General features: G+C 60.0%; 1 protein-coding gene across 1 annotated transcript; it reads left to right on the top strand.

The window, feature by feature from the left end:
- Positions 1 to 241: 241 nt before the first annotated feature.
- GRIN3B (glutamate ionotropic receptor NMDA type subunit 3B) lies at positions 242 to 19568 on the top strand. The gene is made up of 9 exons (XM_044998582.1): positions 242 to 670; positions 6961 to 7559; positions 10144 to 11194; positions 12435 to 12580; positions 15502 to 15617; positions 17512 to 17663; positions 17806 to 17970; positions 18498 to 18565; positions 18982 to 19568. Exons 1-9 carry the CDS (start codon positions 242 to 244, stop codon positions 19349 to 19351), a joined length of 3096 nt encoding a protein of 1031 aa, XP_044854517.1. The 3' UTR covers positions 19352 to 19568.
- Positions 19569 to 20110: the final 542 nt, after the last annotated feature.

Raw genomic sequence — 20110 nt, 5'->3', positions numbered from 1 at the left:
TCTCCTGGTGCCTCTGCTGCCTCTGCTGCCGGAGACGCTCCATGGCAGCCCTGCCTGGAGATCCCAGCAGCTCCTCCGCTCTCCCAGCCTTCCTCATGCCCCCTCTCCTCCTCCTCCTCCTCCTCCGGCGCCCAGGACTCCTGCCTCCCCGGCGCCCGCCGCCTCCTCTCCCCCACCCTCGCCCCCCCGCCGGCCGCCCCCCCAGGGCCAGGGGGGGACCGGGGGGCGCCCAAACTTCCCGATGGAGTTTCTGCGGGCGCTCTGGCTGTGCGTGGCGGTGGCGAGCAGCCTCCTGCCGGCGCCCTGCCAGGGGCACCCCCAGCCCTGCCACATCCTGGCCAGCGTCGGGCACACGGTGCGCCTGGGCGCGCTGCTGCCCCGGGGCGGAGCGCAGAGCCGGGTGCGCAGCGCCCTGGCCAGGGCGAGCCGGGCCAGCTGGTTCCCCTATAACCTGAGCTTGGAGATCGTGCCGGGGGCTCCCCGGGAGCGGGACCCGGCGTCGCTGGCTCGCTGGCTGTGCCAGGCGCTGGTGGTGCAGAAGGTGGCGGCGGTGGTGGCCTTCCCCCAGTCCCGGGGGGAGCTGCTCCAGCTGGAGTTCCTCTCCGCCTTCCTGGAGATCCCCTTCCTCAGCGTCGCGGAGCTGGAGCAGCGGCTGCCCTTCAGCACCCAGGTGAGGGGGAGTCGGAGCAGCTGCGGCTGGGCAACAAGTGGGGGTGGGGTGGGGTGGGGTGGGGAGGTCCGGCTTGTCCAGCCCAGCCTGGTCCCTTGGCTCAGGGCTGCTCCGATCCCTGGGCACGCTGCAGCTGGTGGAGCTCCTTGGCCACCCCAGGGCTAGGCCAGCTGGAGGGGGACCCCCCACCTCCCCTGTAGCAATTCCCTTGCTGGCAGGAAGAGGATTTGGGGGGTGGGGGGGCTCCTTGCCCAATGAATCCAGCCCCTCCAACTCCCAGTGCAAGCTGGAGAATCCGCAGCTGGACCCTTTTCTCCTCCCCTGCATGAGCCCTGGTTGCCTGTAAGCCTTGGGAGGGGGGGGTAGTTGGGGGTGTCCAGCTGCAGCACTGCAGCTGGGGGAGGGTTCGTTGTAGGGACTATTTTAAAGGGGGGGGAATCTGCTCTGTATGCAAAGGAGCAGAAGAGACTCCTGGCTGCAAATCTGCACTTGCAACTGGCAGCCTCTTCCCCTGGGCCTGCCACCCTGGAGGGAGCGTGTCTGGGTGGGGCAGGGAGAGTGGGGGGGTCCCTGTTTCTAAGGAGGCTCTGCTTTCTGCTCTCCTGGCTACCTTGCACTTCCTTCCCGCCTGGAGCCTTGCCCCGGCTCCATCACTCAGAAGGGCTGGTCGATCCTTTAGCCACCTAGAAGGTCCCAGCGGTTTTGAGTTTTAATCACAGCCAAGTTCAGACCCATCGATCAGGGGGAATATTTATAGTCTGGGGTCACTTTATCTGCAAGCCAGGCCAGCCTCCTTCCCAGTCCCTTCCCCACCACCCCCAGGCACCGGCGGGAGAGCAGAATTAATTGCAGTAGCTGGAGGGGGCAGGGAGCGGGGTTCTGGAGGAAAAGGCCCCCCGGGCGAAGGAGACGTTCACTCCAGGGCACGTGCGTTCCTGATTCTCGTGGCTTTAGTGCTGGGTGTGAGTTTATGTAACACGAAGAAGCACCGTGTTCCAAGCTTCTTGCAAGGAGGCAGGTTCCCTGCCGGGTCCGGTGAGGAAGGTGGTTAGAGACCATGCTGGTGTTTGTAGTATAAAATCTAAGGCCTCAACCAGCAGGCAGATCCCAGCAGGGCTGTAGGTATCTATACTGACAATCCAAGGGCCTTTCAGATGAGACCTTAACCACCGATCCCCAGGCGCTCTTTGTAAGATTAACGCCTTGGTCTAAATGTCCCCCAGTGTTGTGTGCTGGCTGCTGCTTCCCACCCCAGAGGTGGCTGCATCTCCACAGGCACTGTATGTAGTCGGTCAGTTACCCTGCAAACAGCAGAGTTTGTGCTTTCAGGAGGAATCTGTTTTAGAGGGGAGCCATAGCCAGACCTTACCCTGCGATAACACATCGCAACAAGAAACAGACCCGCCTCTCAGCTCTCCCCTATCTCAGCCCTCATCTTTGCCTGCCTCCCATGCCCAGAGTTCTCTCGCTTTGATTATGGTGAATTATTTCCAGCACACACAAGGCTTTGTAAAGCAGAGGAGGGTGTGTGTGTGTGTGTGTGTATGCGTGCGTGTGTGTGCGTGTGTGTGTGTGTGTGTGACTTTTATTGATGCTACAGGAATGACTCTGCTAGCTGCTTTAAGCATCGCTGCTTTATTAATGCCCTGGCATTCCCTTGATTCGGAAGCCTTTTCCTGCAGCCTGACAGGAATGCAATGCAGCAGGAGGGTAAAAAGTGACCTAGGACCCAAGATGAAGCCAATTGATGCATGTCGATTTGGACAGGGTCTAATTTTTCTTTGCATGGAGATGATGTTACTATTTATGCATATAGGGCAGCTGAGCTCTGGGAACTGTCGGGATATTTGTTTATTTGTATTACACTCCAGCCCAGAGGTGCTGCTACATGCTGTATAGACTTACAGGCCAGAAGGGACCTTCACGATCCTCTAGTCTGACCTCCTGCACATCACAGAACCTCCCCCACCCACTCCTGAAATAGACCCCTAACCTCTGGCTGAGTCCCTGACATTCAAATCACGGTTTAAAGCCTTCAGGTTACAGAGAATCCACCACTTGCACTAGTTTAAACCTGCAAGCGACCCGTGTCCCATGCTGCAGTGGAAGGTGAAACCTCCCCCCTGGTCTCTGCCAATCTGATCCGGGGGAAAATTCCCTCCCAACCCCAAATATGGGGATCAGTTCGACCCTGAGCATGTCAGTGAGACCCAACAGCCTGACACCTGGGAAAGAATTCTCTGTAGTAACTCAAAGTCCTCCCCACCCAGCGTCCCATCAGGGGCTGTTGGAGATACGGATGTGCAGTGAGAGAGTCTGTGCTCCAGAAGAGCTTACAGTCTAAATAGATGCGACGGACAAAGGGTGAGGGGAAACTGAGGCATGAAAGACTAAGAAACTTCTCTCGGATCACACAGCAGGTAGAGCTGGGAACAGAACCCAGGAGTCCTGATGCCTGGTCCGCCCACCCCACTCTAACCACTAGGCTCTCCTCTCCTCCTGGAACTGAGAACAGAATCAAGAAGTTCGGGTGCCTACTCCTCTTTCTCTAACCACTAGATTCCTCTCCTCCTAGAGTTGGGAATGGAAGCCCGGAGTCCTGGTGCCAATCTCCTGCTCTAGCCGCATAATCTCTCCACTGCCTGATGTGGGTATCTATAGAGAGAATGGGTCTGAGCTGGAGTGAAATGTACCAACCACACCAAGCCCTGGTTACTTCACTGCCAGTGGGAATAATCCTTAATTATTGGCCCTGGCTGCTTTCTTTCTATTACTGTTTCTTTACTAATCTCTTCCTCCCGTGCAGCAGGCTTGACATTGGTGCTAGTTCATGTTCAGAGACTGAGACCAGACTACTAGCTTCTGAAGGAGAGTGGTCTCGGCAGCTGGATCCCTTCTGCCTTGTGTCTAAAGGTGTAAATCGAGGTGTAGCTCAGTGCTGTTATGTTCCCAGCACAGACACAGAGATGTTCCATAAAACCATACAATCCTCTTGCTGGAAAGCTGCAACATCGCAAGACTTTAGTTCTTAAAATTCAGAACAATAACACAAAAGAACCTAAAAACAGAGCGAGACAAAGCAGGCTGCTCCCTAAAAACAGAGCGGCACAACTCACCCCACCTTGCTCTAGGTTGGCTCTCTGCAAACTAATTGCTGAAACCAAGCTGGCATGCTTTCCTACAGAGCCGCCTAGCCTGCAAGCAGAACCAGGAAATCCCCAACCCCTAAAGGGATAGCTTGTAATTTTAATATAATTTCCAATATGCCACAAGAGAGAGGTTTTTCCCTCTCCCCTTCCCTTATATTGTGGGTATGAGCTATGGCTGGGTTTGACCAAACAGCATCTCAGAATCACTTGGAGCTTCACTGGAAGTAGGGGCACTTAGTGCTTTGCAGATTTGAGTCTTTAAATGACCATGTTCTGCTGCATTCCAGTCATGCCCCTCTAAGGAGTGTGAACATGGGTGCGTAAGGAGCAAGAGGAAAGCAGATCATGTGGATTGATTGCTGGGCTGGGCCTTCATGGCTGCAGGATTGAGTCCTTCCTCTGCCATCGACTCCCTGTCTGGCCTTGGACAAGTCACTTGACTGCTCTGTGCCTCAGTTTCTCCATCTGTAAAGTAAGGATGATCTTTCCTTTATCTTGGTGATTTAGATTCTAAGCTCTTCTGGGCCTGTCTGAACAATCATGGAGGATAGGTCCATCAATGACTATTAGCCAAGGCAACCCCATGCACTGGGTGTCCCTAGCCCCTGACTGCCAGGAGCTCGGAATGGGCGACAGAGGATGGATCATTCAATGATTGCCTGTTCTGTTTATTCCCTCTGGGGCACCTGGCATTGGCCACTGTTGGCAGACAGGATACTGGGCTAGATGGACCATTGGGCTGACCCAGTCTGGACACTCCTATGTTCTTAATGCCTGGCACAGCGGAGCCCTGATCATTAACTATTTAATGAACATACAGTGCGAGGGTGCATTTACAGCTCAGCTTCCACATGGTGTACGGAAGAGGAGTCGCTTCCCAGGGTGAAGCTCCCTGATCTGCGTAAGGGCATGAAGTTAACATCCTGCACAGTGCTCCCGGCTGAATTTACCCCACTCAGGAAGTGATGAAATTGGAATTTTCTTTAAAACTTTTTATGAAGGGACCTGGATAACGGGATATGTGTGTGTGTGTGTGTGTGTGTGTGTGAGAGAGAGAGAGAGAGAGAGAGATCACTGCTCTGCGTCTGTGCTGCATTAGGCATTTCCATTCTACCCTCCCAACTTCCCTTAGTCAGTTTTAATTGGATGCTGGATCCTTCCCTTCCTGCCCTAAACGCTTATGCAGTGTTGCTGTCTGCTGGTAAACCACAGCCGAGTTCCACCCCAGAGGCAGCTGCATCTCAGCGGTCCTCCTTGCACAGCTCCCACTTTGACGACGGTGCCCAAATATCCAGCAAAGCGTGCGACACCCCCTCCACGCTCACCCCTTTAGTGTGACGGGGAGCAGGCCAGAACCCCCGAGGAATTGTTTCTCTCTTTGAAGCCTTCCCTCGGAGCTCTTGGATTTGGTGCCCTCTCCTGGCCACTCGCCTCCTTGTCCATTTCCTCGGTGAATTGTCTGGAGTTTTATTTTTGGCGTGAGTCGGGGCAGGCTGCAGCAGCGTCGTTCAGGTGCAGGCAGGAGCTTGGGACGGGGTCTCCGAGAGGAAGCAGACCCTGCGCTGTGGAGGGTTTTATTCCCGGGTGTCGTTTTAGATTTAAATGCCTGCAAAGCCGCCAGTCCAGAGGCCATCAGGATCACAGGCCATAGGATAATGGGACAGAGCCCAATGCCCCACAATAGCCAGTCAACACCCCAGCCCCCTCCCCCATTGTGAATTCACAGGAGCCCTTCCCTCCCCCATCAATTGCAAATACACCCCTACCCCGATATAGCCCGGTCCTCGGGAGACAAAAAAATCTCACTGTTATAGCGAACTTGCTTTGCACACACACACCCCGTACCTTGTTCCCTGACTGCCCCCTCCAGAGACCCCTGTCCCTAATCACCCCCAGGACCCCACCCCCTACCCAACCCCCCCTGCTCCCTGTCCCCTGACTGCTCCGACCCCTGTCCACACTCCCCGCCCCCGACAGGCACTCACCTGCATTGGGAAGCAGAGCGACAGGGCCCCAGCCGTGTCGCTGCGGGGGGAGGGGGGTTGGGGAAAGGTCCCACCCTCCCCTGCGGCGGGAAGCGGAGCGCCCCGGCTGGGAGCTGGTGGAGTGGAGCAGGTTGGAGTCGGGCTGCTCCGCTTCCACCGCTGCTGGTGAGTGCGGAGGGGGGGTCCCTTCCCCCAAGCCCGCTCCCCCCAAGCTGGGACGGCTGGGGCCGGGGCCAGGGAAGCGGAGCGGGCTGCTCCCGGCCCCCCGCTAATCCCCCAGGCCACTCTGGGACTGCAGGGCCCCCAAAATTGCCCCCCCATAGCTCCTGCCTCCTAGACCCTGGGGTGGTGGATCCCCTGACCGCCCCCGAGACCCTCTGACCCTTATCGAACCCCTCGGCCCAGGCCCGGCACCCGTAACACACTGCTCAGAGCAGCACGTCAGAGCTTTACCACGTTGTATGTGAACCCGCGTTATATCGGGGGAGAGGTGTAACTTGTCCACCCCGCCGGAGACAGAGGCCCCCGCCGTGTCCTGTGGTGAGGTCACTTCACCGCCACGAGCGGATGGGACAGGAGCTCCAGAGGCTGCACGAGTTCCCAGAAGTACCTGGTCCTATTAAGTGCTGTGTTGCCCCCAAGGCCACAGGCACTAGGGGGCGCTGTGCTGCAGGAAGCAGCGTGGATGAGGGGGCGCTGGGCACGCCCTGGTCCTTCTTAGCACGGTGACCCCAGTTCCCTCGGTCATTAAACGCTGCCTCCCCAAAGTTCCTCTTGTAACTTCATCTCACTTCCTGTCCTAACCGGCGGAGCAGCCTTTCTGGGCAGCTAACAGCTGCTGCATTCCACTCCTGAGGGGGCTGCACTTTAGTGGGGGGAGGAAATGATCCCCGTGTGTCTCCCTTACCTAATGGCCAGGAGGGAAGCTCTGAGATCTTTGGGAGGAACGTTCAGTAGAAGGGCAGAGAAGAAGAAATGCCTCTAGATGACACTGAGTTTCTGCTGTGGCCACATGGGCCGGTGTCGCCCCCACTGATTACAGTACAGCCATATTTATAAGTACGTACAGCGCCTAGCGCAGTGGGGCTCCCGATTTCAGCTGCCACTAATATAAAGACCAGTAAGTAAATCTCACTCGTCATCTCTGGGCTTGCAGAATCCCTTCCACCTGCACATGGACCGGAAGAGCCCCATAGAGACCCTGGTGGACGTGCTCAGCAGCATCCTGCAGACCAACGACTGGCACGAGATCACCCTGGTGCTGTGCCACGCCTGGGACGTCTCTGGCTTCCTCGATTTCTGGACCAGCAACACCGACCTCTTCCTGAGGACCATCCTGGACCTGAGCTACCTGGACGAGCCAGGCGCCGCCCACTACCTCCGCCAGCACTTGGAGGAGCTCAAGGAGCTGGCCGGCCCGGTGCTGCTCTTTGGCTGTGACGCCCGCCTCTCACGGCTGGTGTTCAGGGCGGCCTCGGAGTCCGGCCTGATGCTGCAGGACTTTCACTGGATGCTGGGGCACCCGTTGAACGTAGACGAGCTGCAGACGGAGGGGCTGCCCCTGGGCCTCCTGGCTTACGGGGAGGTCGACAGCCCCACGTTGGAGCAATTCACACAGGACGCGGTGGAGCTGGTAGCCCGGGCTATCTCCAGCGCCCTGTACGTCCGGCCCGACCTCACCCTCATCCAGAGCATGGTGAACTGCAATGACAAGCACCTGGAAGGCTCGGAGTCCTCTGGGCACTTCCTTGCCAGGTAAGCTTGGAGCCAGCCCCGTCAGCGACTCCCAGCACGTGGGCCAGGGTCTGTCTTGCCCAGCCGCTGCCCCCTGCTGGGGAATCTGCTTCTCTTTGCGCATTCAGACCAGCCAGAGCCGCTTTCCTGCCATTGCAGGCTGGGCGCAGAGGGAGGTTGCAAGCCGGCAGCAATGCCCGGCTGGTCCTCCCATGGCCTCCCATGCCCCCTACTGATTGGCCTTCCTCTGCATTTGATTTTTAGTGCAAGAACCGGAGTCTCTCTGTTGAATGTCCCCCAGGTCCAGGGCGCTGAACTGCAAGAACTGGGTTCTGTCTCAGGTCTTCATGCTGACCTGCTGGGTGACCCCGTGGCATGCCACTCCCCTTCCCTGTGCCTCAGTTTCTCATTTGAGTGAAATTTTCTGGCCTATGCTAGGCAGGAGCTCAGCCCTAGATGGTCATAATGGTCCCTTCTGGCCTTAAAAATCTAAGGTTTGTCAGGTTGGGTCATAATAGGGGGGCAGTGGAAAGAGCACTGGACTGGGATTCAGGAGACTTCCCGACTCTGCCGCTGACCAGCCGGGTGACCTTGGGCAAGTCACTTCCCCGCTACATGCCTCAATTTCCCCACCTGTATGATGGGGCTCACAATACTGCCCTCCTTTGTAATGTGCTTTGTGATCTTTGGGAAAGAAGCAGTTCCCAAAGATCACAAACAGAGGAGTGTTAATACCTTGCACTCCTCTGGCACTGCACTAATTAACTAAGTGACCCTTGTAATCCCTCTGTCAGGGGGAGGGGTGAAGGGAATTATTTATTGTTATACAGATGGGGAAACTGAGGCACCAAAAGTCACTTGCCCAAGGTCAATACAGCAAAGTGGTGGCTGAGCTGGGACTAGTCTCCTGACGCCAGCCCGTGCTCTGACCACTAGGTCATGCTGCCTCTTGGGAGATCAGCGGTCTGCTCAGGCACTAACCATTTCTGCAAGAGGCTGTCTCTGTGCAGAAGCTGTTTGGGAAAGGGATTGTGTCTCTTTAAATCTCTGAGAAATGGCACCAGAAAGCTGCTGTTATGGAAATATGAATTGTGCTAAGGCCCCGACAGCCCTGCAGAAGGCAGGGTGTGGGCAGCGTGGGCTGGATCCCTTCCTGACCCTCCCAGCAATCAGCCCAGGCCCTGGAGTATGGCATTTGATTCCTGTTAATTACAGCTACCAGCTTCACTAATGGTCCAGCTGCTTTAGAAACGCAGCAAAGTGCTGCCCCCTCCTCTGGGCCTCTCTGGCAACTTGGGCTCATTCTGGAGCCGCTACTAGTGGCTGAATGAGCCTGTTCCAAGGCCCAGGAGAGGGAGCGGGAGGGGAGCAGAGGGAGGGCGAACGAGAGCTGGAAGGAAAAGGAGAGCCGAGGAGTGTGGAGCTGATGCCAGAGGGAGAGGGAGGCTCAGTTGGGCAGAGGGCTGTTTTATGGGATGCTTTGGCAGCCTTGGATGGAAGATGGAATTCACACCCCCTGCCTGCACACGCCCCTCCAATCCCCTGTGCCATGTGCATTCTGACATGACCCCATGTTAGCACTGACACACAAGGGCCCATGCCCACCCTGCCACACCCAGAGGCCCAGGCGCTCAGACATGCATGGCGACACACACGTGGTCACATGTCCAGTCTGACATGCAAAGATATGTGTGTGCGCACACACACACACACACACACACACAGAGCCCTGCATGTTGCATGTCCAGTCTGACCCACGATGCTATGCACACACACACTGCCCTGCATGGTTGCATGTCTAGTCTGACACGCAATGCTATGCATGTGCACACACGGACTAGCACACACATCAACACTGCTCCTCCTTGCACACGTGCTGACATGCACCTGGGAGGCCCTGAGTTTCCCCACCCGGCCGTCCAGTCTGGTAATAATCGGCCCCTTTATCCAGGGCACAAGACATTGCTGCTGAAGATTCCCAGCCCCTGGCCCAAGGGTGCCCCCACCCCAGCTCTGCCAGCGCCCCTGCCCTTCTAAAACCCTCAGTTCAGCCAGTCCCCGGGCGACTGCCCAGCACGGAGCAACCTCTGATCTCAAAAACCAACGACTGAAGCAAACTCCTTGATTTAGTGAGTGGAACCAGGCTGGGGGAGGCCCCCTCAGCTCAGGTCCTTGGGGCTTGGAGCAGCCTCTTCGGGGTCCTGAAGAGCAGGGGGTTCTCAGCCTGGGGGTTGTGACCATCCTGCCCTTCCCTTGTTGTTCACGGGGGGCAGATCCTGGCCGGAGCCCAGCTAGATGGGGGAGATGAGTGCAGAAAAGGGTGAGAATCCCGGTATTTCCACTGCTGTGTTCCCCCGGGTCTCCGACCGCTTGTCAATTCCACCTCCATCCAGAAATCCCCTCCCGCCCCGACCCGCCTGATGGCCTGTGCAGTAGATCAGCTCCCCTCTGCCACCGTCCAAGCCTGGGGCCCCTTGTGCGCTGGGCTCCCGGTGGCCAGACCCTGTCTCCAGCTCCCTCCCGGCTCCCTCGCTGTCGCTCTGTGCTCAGCTCCCCACCCCGGGGGATGTCAGGTGCCCAATGCTTCCTCTCTCCCCTCCGCCAGGTTCCTGGCCAACACGTCGTTCCAGGGGCGGACGGGGCGAGTGTCCGTGCGGAACACGTCGCTGGTGCACACCGAGCACCGCTACAGGATCTGGAGCCTGCTGCGCGACTCCCTGGGGGAGCCCACCTGGGTGACGGTGGGCAGCTGGCAGGACGGCAAGCTGGAGGTGGAGGAGGGGTTCTGGCAGACCCAGCTGCAGCGCAAGAGCCCGGGCGGCGGGGGCGGCTTCTCGCGGGTGAAGCTGCGGGTGGTGACGCTGGTGGAGCACCCGTTTGTCTTCACGCGGGAGGTGGACGAGGACGGGAGCTGCCCGGCCGGGCAGCTGTGCCTGGACCCCCACACCAACGACTCGGCCGTGCTGGAGGCCCTCTTCGAGGCGCTCAACACCGCCAACGGCTCGGTGCCGCTGGAGTACAAGAAGTGCTGCTATGGCTACTGCATCGACCTGCTGGAGAAGCTGGCCGAGGACCTGCCCTTCGACTTCGACCTCTACATTGTCGGGGACGGCAAGTACGGAGCCTGGAAGAACGGGCAGTGGACGGGGCTGGTCGGGGACCTGCTCAGCGGCACGGCCCACATGGCCGTCACCTCCTTCAGCATCAACTCGGCCAGGAGCAAGGTCATCGACTTCACCAGCCCCTTCTTCTCCACCAGCCTGGGCATCCTGGTGAGGACCAAGGACACGGCCTCGCCCATCGGGGCCTTCATGTGGCCCCTGCACTGGACCATGTGGGTGGGGATCTTCGTGGCGCTGCACCTGACGGCGCTCTTCCTGACCCTCTACGAGTGGAAGAGCCCCTACGGCATGACCCCGCACGGGCGCAACCGCATGAAGATCTTCTCCTACTCCTCGGCGCTCAACCTCTGCTACGCCATCCTCTTCGGGCGCACCGTCTCCAGCAAGACGCCCAAGTGCTACACCGGCCGCTTCCTCATGAACCTCTGGGCCATCTTCTGCCTCCTGGTGCTCTCCAGCTACACGGCCAACCTGGCCGCCGTCATGGTGGGGGAGAAGACCTTCGAGGAGCTCTCGGGGATCCACGACCCCAAGGTGGGAGGGCCGTTGGGCTGCCTCGGAGGCGGGAGGGATCCGAGGCGTCGGGAGAAGTTGCTGTTTTCCCTCCCCGCCACACGCTGGTCTCCTCTGCATCCCGGTTTCCTTTGGGTGGTGGCCACTTCAGCAGCCCAGCACCCCTTAGCACCATGCTGGGGCCTTGGGGTCAGGCCCGACTCCAAGGGGAGAGCGCCCCCTACCAGTCACTTCGCCAACTCCAGCCGAAGAGTGTTTAGCGCCAGGCCTTTTGAATCTCCTCCACGTCGTTCCCAACCCGTCGTTATGTCGGGCTGCCGCCTGGAGCTTTGCCCGTCGAGCCACCCGCCACAGCCCGTTTTCCCAGCTGGCTCCCGGCTGCTGCTGGTTCTGAGAGTGACGGGGGTGTAAAATCCAGTGGATGGTTCAGTAGGGGGCGCTCTTCCCTCAGAGCCATTGGCCCTGCAGCGCCGGCTTTTGAATGAGACTTAAATCTAAGGTCCTGGCTGCTTGCAACCTCAAAGACCCCAGGGTCCTTTTTCTATGCGTTTGGGGGCAGGGGGTTCACCTCGAATCCTGGCCAGATTCCAGTTGGGATAATTCTGCCTCCTTTAAAATCCCTCTCCCCTGCAGTTCAAGCTAGACGCAGCATGCTTCCTCACCTCCTAGCCTAAACCGCTGCTGGTGCAGAGAAATACCTCCACCCCAGAGGTGGCCGCATTCTGGTGGTAGCAGTGGTGCCAATTAGGGGAGGAGCAAACCCTACCAGTTTCCCCCGGTTTTTGCATTTGCTCATAGTTCCATACTAAACCAGTATGGCTGATGCCAGAGCCATCCGGCACGTCACTCTGGCTGCATGGTTACACCCCAGCTCAAATTTAGCCCGGCGGCCCAGCCAGAGGAGCGGCTGGACCAAATGGTGCTTCCCCCGGCTCACGGAGTGTCTGTTCCTGTATGGCAGAGTGCAGGGGCGGCCCCCCAAAAATCAATGTGCTGGCGCTGGCCCCTGCACTGTGTAGCTAAGAGCGGCGATACTCCCTGGCCGTGGGGAAGGGACTGGCATGTGCCCCCTCCCAAGAAATATCTTGCTTGGTGCCGCTGGGTGGTGGGGAACGGAGCCTGGCATGTACAGCCAGCGACTCCGGGTTAGAAGGGACGGGCTGATGGGCTCGGGGTTCACTGCTTTGACCCCAACCCCTCCAGTTCCCTCCCCTGCCTTGCTGTTGGTATTTGCAAGCCACACGCCTGGTCCTCTTTGCAGCTGCACCACCCCTCGCAGGGCTTCCGCTTCGGCACCGTGTGGGAGAGCAGCGCCGAGGAGTACATCAAGAAGAGCTTCCCCGAAATGCACGAGTACATGAGGCGCCACAGCGTCCCCACCACCCCCGCCGGGGTCACCATGCTCAAGTAAGGGGGCAGCAGCAGGGGCAGGCTCAACACGTGGGACATGGCTCATTCGCGATGAACTGGCCGGCGCTGTAAAGAAACTGGGGGGGGAGGGGGGTCTGGGCTACCGCCTCCCCGTCAGTGCGTTGCACCAGTCCCCACAGCGCCCCCTGCTGGGGGAGGCTGGAGTAGGTGGGAAGTGCCCCCACAGCCAGTATCTCCGCCCCACTTCCTATAGCGCCCCCTGCTGGGAGAGGCTGGGCTGGAGTAGGCAGGAGGTGCCCCCGCAGCCAGAAATTCTGCCCCGCTCCCCACAGTGCCCCCTGCTGGCAGAGGCTGGAGTAGGCGGGAGGTGCCCCCACAGCCAGAAATCCTGCCCCGCGCCCCACAGTGCCCCCTGCTGGCAGAGGCTGGGCTGGAGTAGGCGGGAGGTTCCCCCACAGCCAGAAATTCTGCCCCGCTCCCCACAGCGCCCCCTGCTGGCAGAGGCTGGAGTAGGCGGGAGGTGCCCCCACAGCCAGAAATCCTGCCCCGCTCCCCACAGCGCCCCCTGCTGGCAGAGGCTGGGCTGGAGTAGGCGGGAGGTGCCCCTACAGCCAGAAATTCTGCCCCACTCCCCACAGCGCCCCCTGCTGGCAGAGGCTGGAGTAGGCAGGAGATGCCCCCACAGCCAGAAATTCTGCCCTGCGCCCCACAGCGCCCCCTGCTGGCAGAGGCTGGGCTGGAGTAGGCGGGAGGTGCCCCTACAGCCAGAAATCCTGCCCCACGCCCCACAGCGCCCCCTGCTGGCAGAGGCTGGAGTAGGCAGGAGGTGCCCCTACAGCCAGAAATCCTGCCCCGCGCCCCACAGCGCCCCCTGCTGGCAGAGGCTGGAGTAGGTGGGAGGTGCTCCCACAGCCAGTATCTTCACCTCGCTTCCTACAGCGCCCCCTGCTGGGAGAGGCTGGAGTAGGCGGGAGGTGCCCCCACAGCCAGAAATTCTGCCCCACTCCCCACAGCGCCCCCTGCTGGGAAAGGCTGGAGTAGGTGGGAGGTGCCCCCACAGCCAGTATCTTCACCTCGCTTCTACAGTGCCCCCTGCTGGGAGAGGCTGGAGTAGGCGGGAGGTGCCCCCACAGCCAGAAATTCTGCCCCGCTCCCCACAGCGCCCCCTGCTGGCAGAGGCTGGGCTGGAGTAGGCAGGAGGTGCCCCAACAGCCAGAAATCCTGCCCCTCTCCCCACAGCGCCCCCTGCTGGCAGAGGCTGGAGTAGGCGGGAGGTGTCCCCACAGCCAGAAATCCTGCCCCGCACCACACAGTGCCCCCTGCTGGCAGAGGCTGGGCTGGACTAGGCGGGAGGTGCCCGCACAGCCAGCGATCCTGCCCCTCTCCCCACAGCGCCCCCTGCTGGCAGAGGCTGGAGTAGGCAGGAGATGCCCCCACAGCCAGAAATCCTGCCCCGCGCCCCACAGCGCCCCCTGCTGGCAGAGGCTGGAGTAGGTGGGAGGTGCCCCCACAGCCAGTATCTTCACCTCGCTTCCTACAGCGCCCCCTGCTGGGAGAGGCTGGAGTAGGCGGGAGGTGCCCCCACAGCCAGAAATTCTGCTCCGCTCCCCACAGCATCCCCTGCTGGCAGAGGCTGGAGTAGGCAGGAGGTGCCCCCGCAGCCAGAAATTCTGCCCCGCTCCCCACAGCGCCCCCTGCTGGGAAAGGCTGGAGTAGGCGGGAGGTGCCCCCGCAGCCAGAAATTCTGCCCCGCTCCCCACAGCGCCCCCTGCTGGGAAAGGCTGGAGTAGGCGGGAGGTGCCCCCACAGCCAGAAATCCTGCCCCGCTCCCCACAGCGCCCCCTGCTGGCAGAGGCTGGAGTAGGCAGGAAGTGCCCCCACAGCCAGAAATCCTGCCCTGCACCCCACAGCGCCCCCTGCTGGCAGAGGCTGGGCTGGAGTAGGCGGGAGGTGCCCCTACAGCCAGAAATTCTACCCTGCGCCCCACAGCGCCCCCTGCTGGCAGAGGCTGGGCTGGAGTAGGCGGGAGGTGCCCCTACAGCCAGAAATCCTGCCCCGCGCCCCACAGCGCCCCCTGCTGGCAGAGGCTGGAGTAGGTGGGAGGTGCCCCCACAGCCAGAAATTCTGCTCCGCTCCCCACAGCGTCCCCTGCTGGCAGAGGCTGGAGTAGGCAGGAGGTGCCCCCGCAGCCAGAAATTCTGCCCCGCTCCCCACAGCGCCCCCTGCTGGGAAAGGCTGGAGTAGGTGGGAGGTGCCCCCACAGCCAGTATCTTCACCTCGCTTCCTACAGCGCCCCCTGCTGGGAGAGGCTGGAGTAGGCGGGAGGTGCCCCCACAGCCAGAAATTCTGCCCCGCTCCCCACAGCGCCCCCTGCTGGCAGAGGCTGGGCTGGAGTAGGCAGGAGGTGCCCCCACAGCCAGAAATCCTGCCCCGCACCCCACAGCGCCCCCTGCTGGGAGAGGCTGGAGTAGGTGGGAGGTGCCCCCCACAGCCAGAAATTCTGCCCCGCACCCCCACAGCGCCCCCTGCTGGGAGAGGCTGGAGTAGGCGGGAGGTGCCCCCCACAACCAGAAATCCTGCCCCGCTCCCCACAGCGCCCCTTGCTGCCAGAGGCTGGAGTAGGTTGGAGGTGCCCCCACAGCCAGTATCTTCACCTTGCTTCTACAGCGCCCCCTGCTGGGAGAGGCTGGAGTAGGCGGGAGGTGCCCCCACAGCCATAAATTCTGCCCTGCTCCCCACAGCACCCCCTGCTGGCAGAGGCTGGGCTGGAGTAGGTGGGAGGTGCCCCCATAGCACCCCCTGCTGGGAGAATGCAGGCGCTGCCCCCGCAGCCAGCACACCTGCACTATCCTCTTCTGTAATCGGTGGCTATTTACCCCTTAACCCGCCAGCCACTTGTTGGGGCCGGGGCGGGCAAATCCAGCCACTCAGCCTCTCCCCTGTGCTCCCTTTGCCAGGACCGAGCCCCCCACGCTCAACGCATTCATCATGGACAAGTCCCTTCTGGATTACGAGGTCACCATCGACTCGGACTGCAAGCTCCTCACCGTGGGGAAGCCATTTGCTATTGAAGGTGAGCTGCTGCCTGGGGCCGATTCCCCTTGGCCCCCTGCCTATGGCCCGAGCCGCTGAATGCACCGGTGCCCTGCCCTGGGAGAAGGGGCATTGCCTGCGTGGGTCTGGGCCGCAGCGGTAGGCGACGGGCGGCTTTAGCGCAGTGTTGATCTGTGTTAAAATGGCTCGGTGGCAATAATCTTAGCGAGAGGCTGTTAATGGCAGCAGCAGGTTGCTGTGCTGTGTGTGCGAGTCCCGAGCCGGCCCGACAGCCCTGGAGCAGGGCCGGTCTCTGTTTAGCCCGACCCTGGGCACAGCCTGGGCAGGGGTAGTGCAGGCTCCCTTCATGCACCCCCCTTCCCTAGGGGGTGAGAGAAATCCAGCCGTATGAGCCACTCAGCTGGGCGGGTCTCTGCTCAGGCTGCCACCTAGTGCAGTGGGTGCTGCCCGGGGCGTGAGCTGCTAGAGTCACTTTGCTTATGGCCCCCCACCACCACATACAGCTCCTGAGCTTTGGTCACAGCTGGAGCTGAAAAGGCTCCTTAGTCCAGTGGCCGGCTCCACCTCCCCATCCAGAGCAGATGGAAAATGACACTGACCCCGGGCAGAGGGGCTGTAGCTTGCAGTGCCTTCCGGCCAGCAGTGAGTGCTCCCCTGCATCAGCAGCACAAAGCCATTGCCTCACTCAGAGAGACACCCCGCCCTCTTGCACACCTGCGCTTCGCTCCCTGGTGAGTCCACAGCCTACGTGCCCCAGGGACCCGCCGCGCAGACAGGCTCTGCTCGCAGCAGCGGTGCTTCCGTGTCGCCCTTCACCAGGCTCGCCGAGGGGTGCTCATCCAGAGCAAGGGTCTTTTGAGCTAGCGAAGCAGGGGAACCCTGGTGTGTTGCAGCCCCTCACCTGGGTCCAGCTGTGTGCTAGCTACACAACAGCTGGAGACCCCCAGTAGCCCATCTGGCCTGGTCTCCTAGGATGTTCATCGTCCTTCCTGACCCCGCCATGGGCAGTTAGCCCGTGCCCTGGAGAATGAGAGTTCAGCCTACCATGATCCTGGTTTGGCTAAGGGTGAGCACCGCCGCCTCCTCTCATTCCTGTGCAGCAGGGCTGCTGGCTGATCTCTCCTCATTAACCAGCCTGGTGCCCCGGAGCCGAGAGGGACGTTAAATGAAGCCCCCGCGCTCTCGCCTGCCAAGCCGTGACTAGAGAGGGAAACAGGGAAGCAAAGGCAGCCCCGTCTGTGGGGAATGAGCCGGCGGGCCCTGCAAGGCAAGGCAGGCTGCTGCGTGTCACAGGGCCCACGGCAGCTCTCAATTGCCATCCCACTAGGAGGCGAAGCTCATGGGTTTTTCTCCTGGGGAGACCAGACGGATTTATGGCAATGGGGCCAACCTGTCTTATGATGAGAATAACTTACCTCAGGTGTGCAGGGCATAGGGGGAGCAGCCCCCCCCGCACTAAACCACACTGGGCAGTGTAGCTGCATATTTGGCAGACCAAAGGGTCTCAGTCAGCCTATGGTGCTGGGCTGGGCCCGGGCAATCCAGGTTCATAGGCCAGCTCTGTTACCTTGCCCAAGTTCCTCCAGCTTTCAATGGGGGGTGACAAGCCCTCCCCAGGCTCGGCTGCTGCAGTGACGGGCTAGAGGGGGCAGGAGCCCAGGGCTTTTATTCGTTATTTGTATAGTGGTAGCACCTTGCGGCCCGGATGAGATCAGAGCCCTGCTGGGCTCGGTGCCGTACGCTCACTGCCCTGAAGAGCATCCTCTAGCCAGGGTGGGAAGAGCCACAAAGGCCACGAGAAGGGAGGGGATGTGCCCACAGTCAGTGTGCCCAGGAACTGAGCCCAGGGCTGCTGGCTCCCAGTCCACCCCCGGGCTGGTGCCTCTCTCTCTGTCGCTGTCTCCCCCCGCTAGGCTATGGAATCGGGCTCCCCCAGAACTCGCCCCTGACCTCCAACCTCTCCGAGTTCATCAGCCGCTACAAGTCGGCCGGCTTCATGGACCTGCTGCACGACAAGTGGTACAAGATGGTGCCCTGTGGCAAGCGGGTCTTGGCCGTCACCGAGGTGAGGGCGGCCCGGGGGGCTCTGCAGGGAGGAGACGTGGTGGGGGCCAGGTTGCCACAGGAGCCTTGTGTGGCAGGCGGAGGGGGCACTGACCCACTTCTCAGCCTAGGCTAATCCTCCCCCCGTCCCCTTTCCCTTCCAGACGCTGCAGATGGGCATTTATCACTTCTCCGGGCTCTTCGTCCTGCTGTGTGTGGGGCTCTGCGGCTCCTTGCTCACCTCCCTGGGCGAGCACGTCTTCTACCGCCTCATCCTGCCCCGCATCAAGAGGAAGAAGAAATTCAACTACTGGCTGCACACCAGCCAGGTGAGAGCAGCTGGACCCCAGCCCTGCTTCCCTTAAACGGCCCCCCACCCCGGGCTGGGCCGCACCTCCCGCTGCCTCCACTAGCCCCTTGCTTTCGGGTGCCCCTTCCCTAGCAGCGGTGAGAACAGTCCCTGGTGCTAGGACCCACAAGCCCCAGTCATGGCCCATGACGCCCCTGCGCAGTTTTCTTTTCTCCAGCCTTGCCCGGGTGGGGGACAGCCCTGCCACCCGTAACGCAAAGCCCCTACAGCGAGTTTTCGGGCGTTGATAGTGCCCTAAAGATTCCCCTCCTCTGCCCCTGCCCCTTGTCTCACGCTGTCCTCTTCCCCGCTGCCTACACCCAGCAGCTGTTGCAACTCCCCCCCAACCCCAGACTGTAATCCTCCCTTCTGCAGGAGCCCCGCAAAGCCACGCTCCGAGGGACTGAATCAAAGATAAAGTAACCCTGAAAAGGCAGAGCCCTGTCCTAACATCGCCCCAGCCCTTTCCCTGCGGGTCTGATTCCTCTCCTCCTTTGCACTTCACAGAAAATCCACCGGGCGCTGAACGTGGGCTTCGAGGAGCAGAAAACCCAAAAGCTGAGACTTGAGAAAAGGTACTGACGGGGCAAAACCCCGTTCCACCTCCGCTGCTGTCCAGCTGCAGCAGTAGCTTAGAGCAGAGGGCTCTCGACCCCCAGCAGCTGTGCAAACAGCTGTCTAATGGTACAACACCCCCTGCCTTCCCATGGGTGTTAGGGTAGCTGGATGGGAGAAGGGTGCCCCGCCCTGGAACCTTGATGGCCACCAGCAAATAGTCTTGGGTGTGAGCGTCCAGCTTGGAGAGATGAGGATCCAAGACAGTCTCAGTCACCCAACCCTTCTAGGGGGAGGACCCTGCTTTGACCAGCTGTTGCCATCCTCTCTCTCTTGAAGGGCACAGACAATGAGGGGTGGGGGAGACGTCTAGCCAGCTGGGATGGTAGCTCGGCCCTGAAGGCTCGACTCATCCTCTGCCTGTTTCGCTCTGAAGGTGCAACATTCAGAAGAGCGAAGAGACACCAGCTCCAAATGCCAGCCAGCCAAGCTGGAACAACCTCAGGAAGGCCACTAGGAAAGAGGACAAGCGGGTGCATTTCAACATGGAGCAGATGCCCTCTGAGCCGGCGCAGGCGAGGGAGGTGCCCCTGTGGCACTGCACGAACGGCAGGGTGCCCCAGCCGGAGGAGTGGGATGCCAGCGAGAAGGAGCTCAGGGAGCTGGAGGAACGGATTCAGGCAATCAGGGATCAGCTGAGAGCGGCCCTGGTGCGGAAGAGCGAGCTGGTGGTGGCATTGGGGCCTACCAAGAACATCCGCATGCTGCCTGTTAAGCCTATTGTCGAGAAGAACGAGGACAGGTAATGGGACACGGGCCGTTCAGGTTCCTTTTGAACTCAACCCTAGAAAACCAGCTGCTGTTTCCTTTCATGTCTTAAATCAAACCAGTGCCTGGAGAGCACATGCAGAGGCTCCTGGTTGGGGGAAGTGGTGGAGGTGCCTAGGAAGTGGGCTGTTACTTTAGCACAGATCACAGCAACCGGGAACCGCTCCCCAGGTGGTTCAGGGCCCAACTCACTCACTGCTTTGTTTTAAATTAATTCCTTCGTATCGCAGCTGGGACCCAATTCCCATCCTGCTGCTGTCCTTTAGTAATGGCAAACAGATTCCTACCAAGGAGAACCTCACTTCAGAACCATTTCAGTTACATATCGATTACTGCAGGTGAGAGGACAGGACCGGCTTTTCGCAAGAGTTCAGGGTTAGTTCTTTCCCCGCTGCCTCGGACCGAAGAATCCTTCCCTATTTAAAACAGGTGTTTGGGGAAACTAGATGGAATCCAATGAGGAGCTAAGAACCGGTGCCTCAGGCTAGGCAAGTTTGTGCCCGGTTTAGGATCCCTTCTCTCCCCAGGGTGGGTGTGAGACACGGAAGAGACACCTACTCGAATTTCCCTACAACATCTGAGGGTGACAGTTGTCCAGAAAACGCTGTGCAGGGGTTTGGGTGATGCAAATTCTAAGTGTTTCCTTTCGCTAGCAGCGGCTGTAACATTGATTGTAAATAAAATGTACAAAGTTGAAGATTTTAACTAGAATAAAAAGCAATGCAGATGTCTCCTCC

The sequence above is a fragment of the Mauremys mutica genome, chromosome 24 (assembly GCF_020497125.1).
Source record: "Mauremys mutica isolate MM-2020 ecotype Southern chromosome 24, ASM2049712v1, whole genome shotgun sequence".
Lineage (NCBI taxonomy): Eukaryota > Metazoa > Chordata > Testudines > Geoemydidae > Mauremys > Mauremys mutica.
The sequence above is the reverse complement of the archived record's forward strand: the minus strand, read 5'-3'. Positions and strand labels throughout refer to the sequence as shown.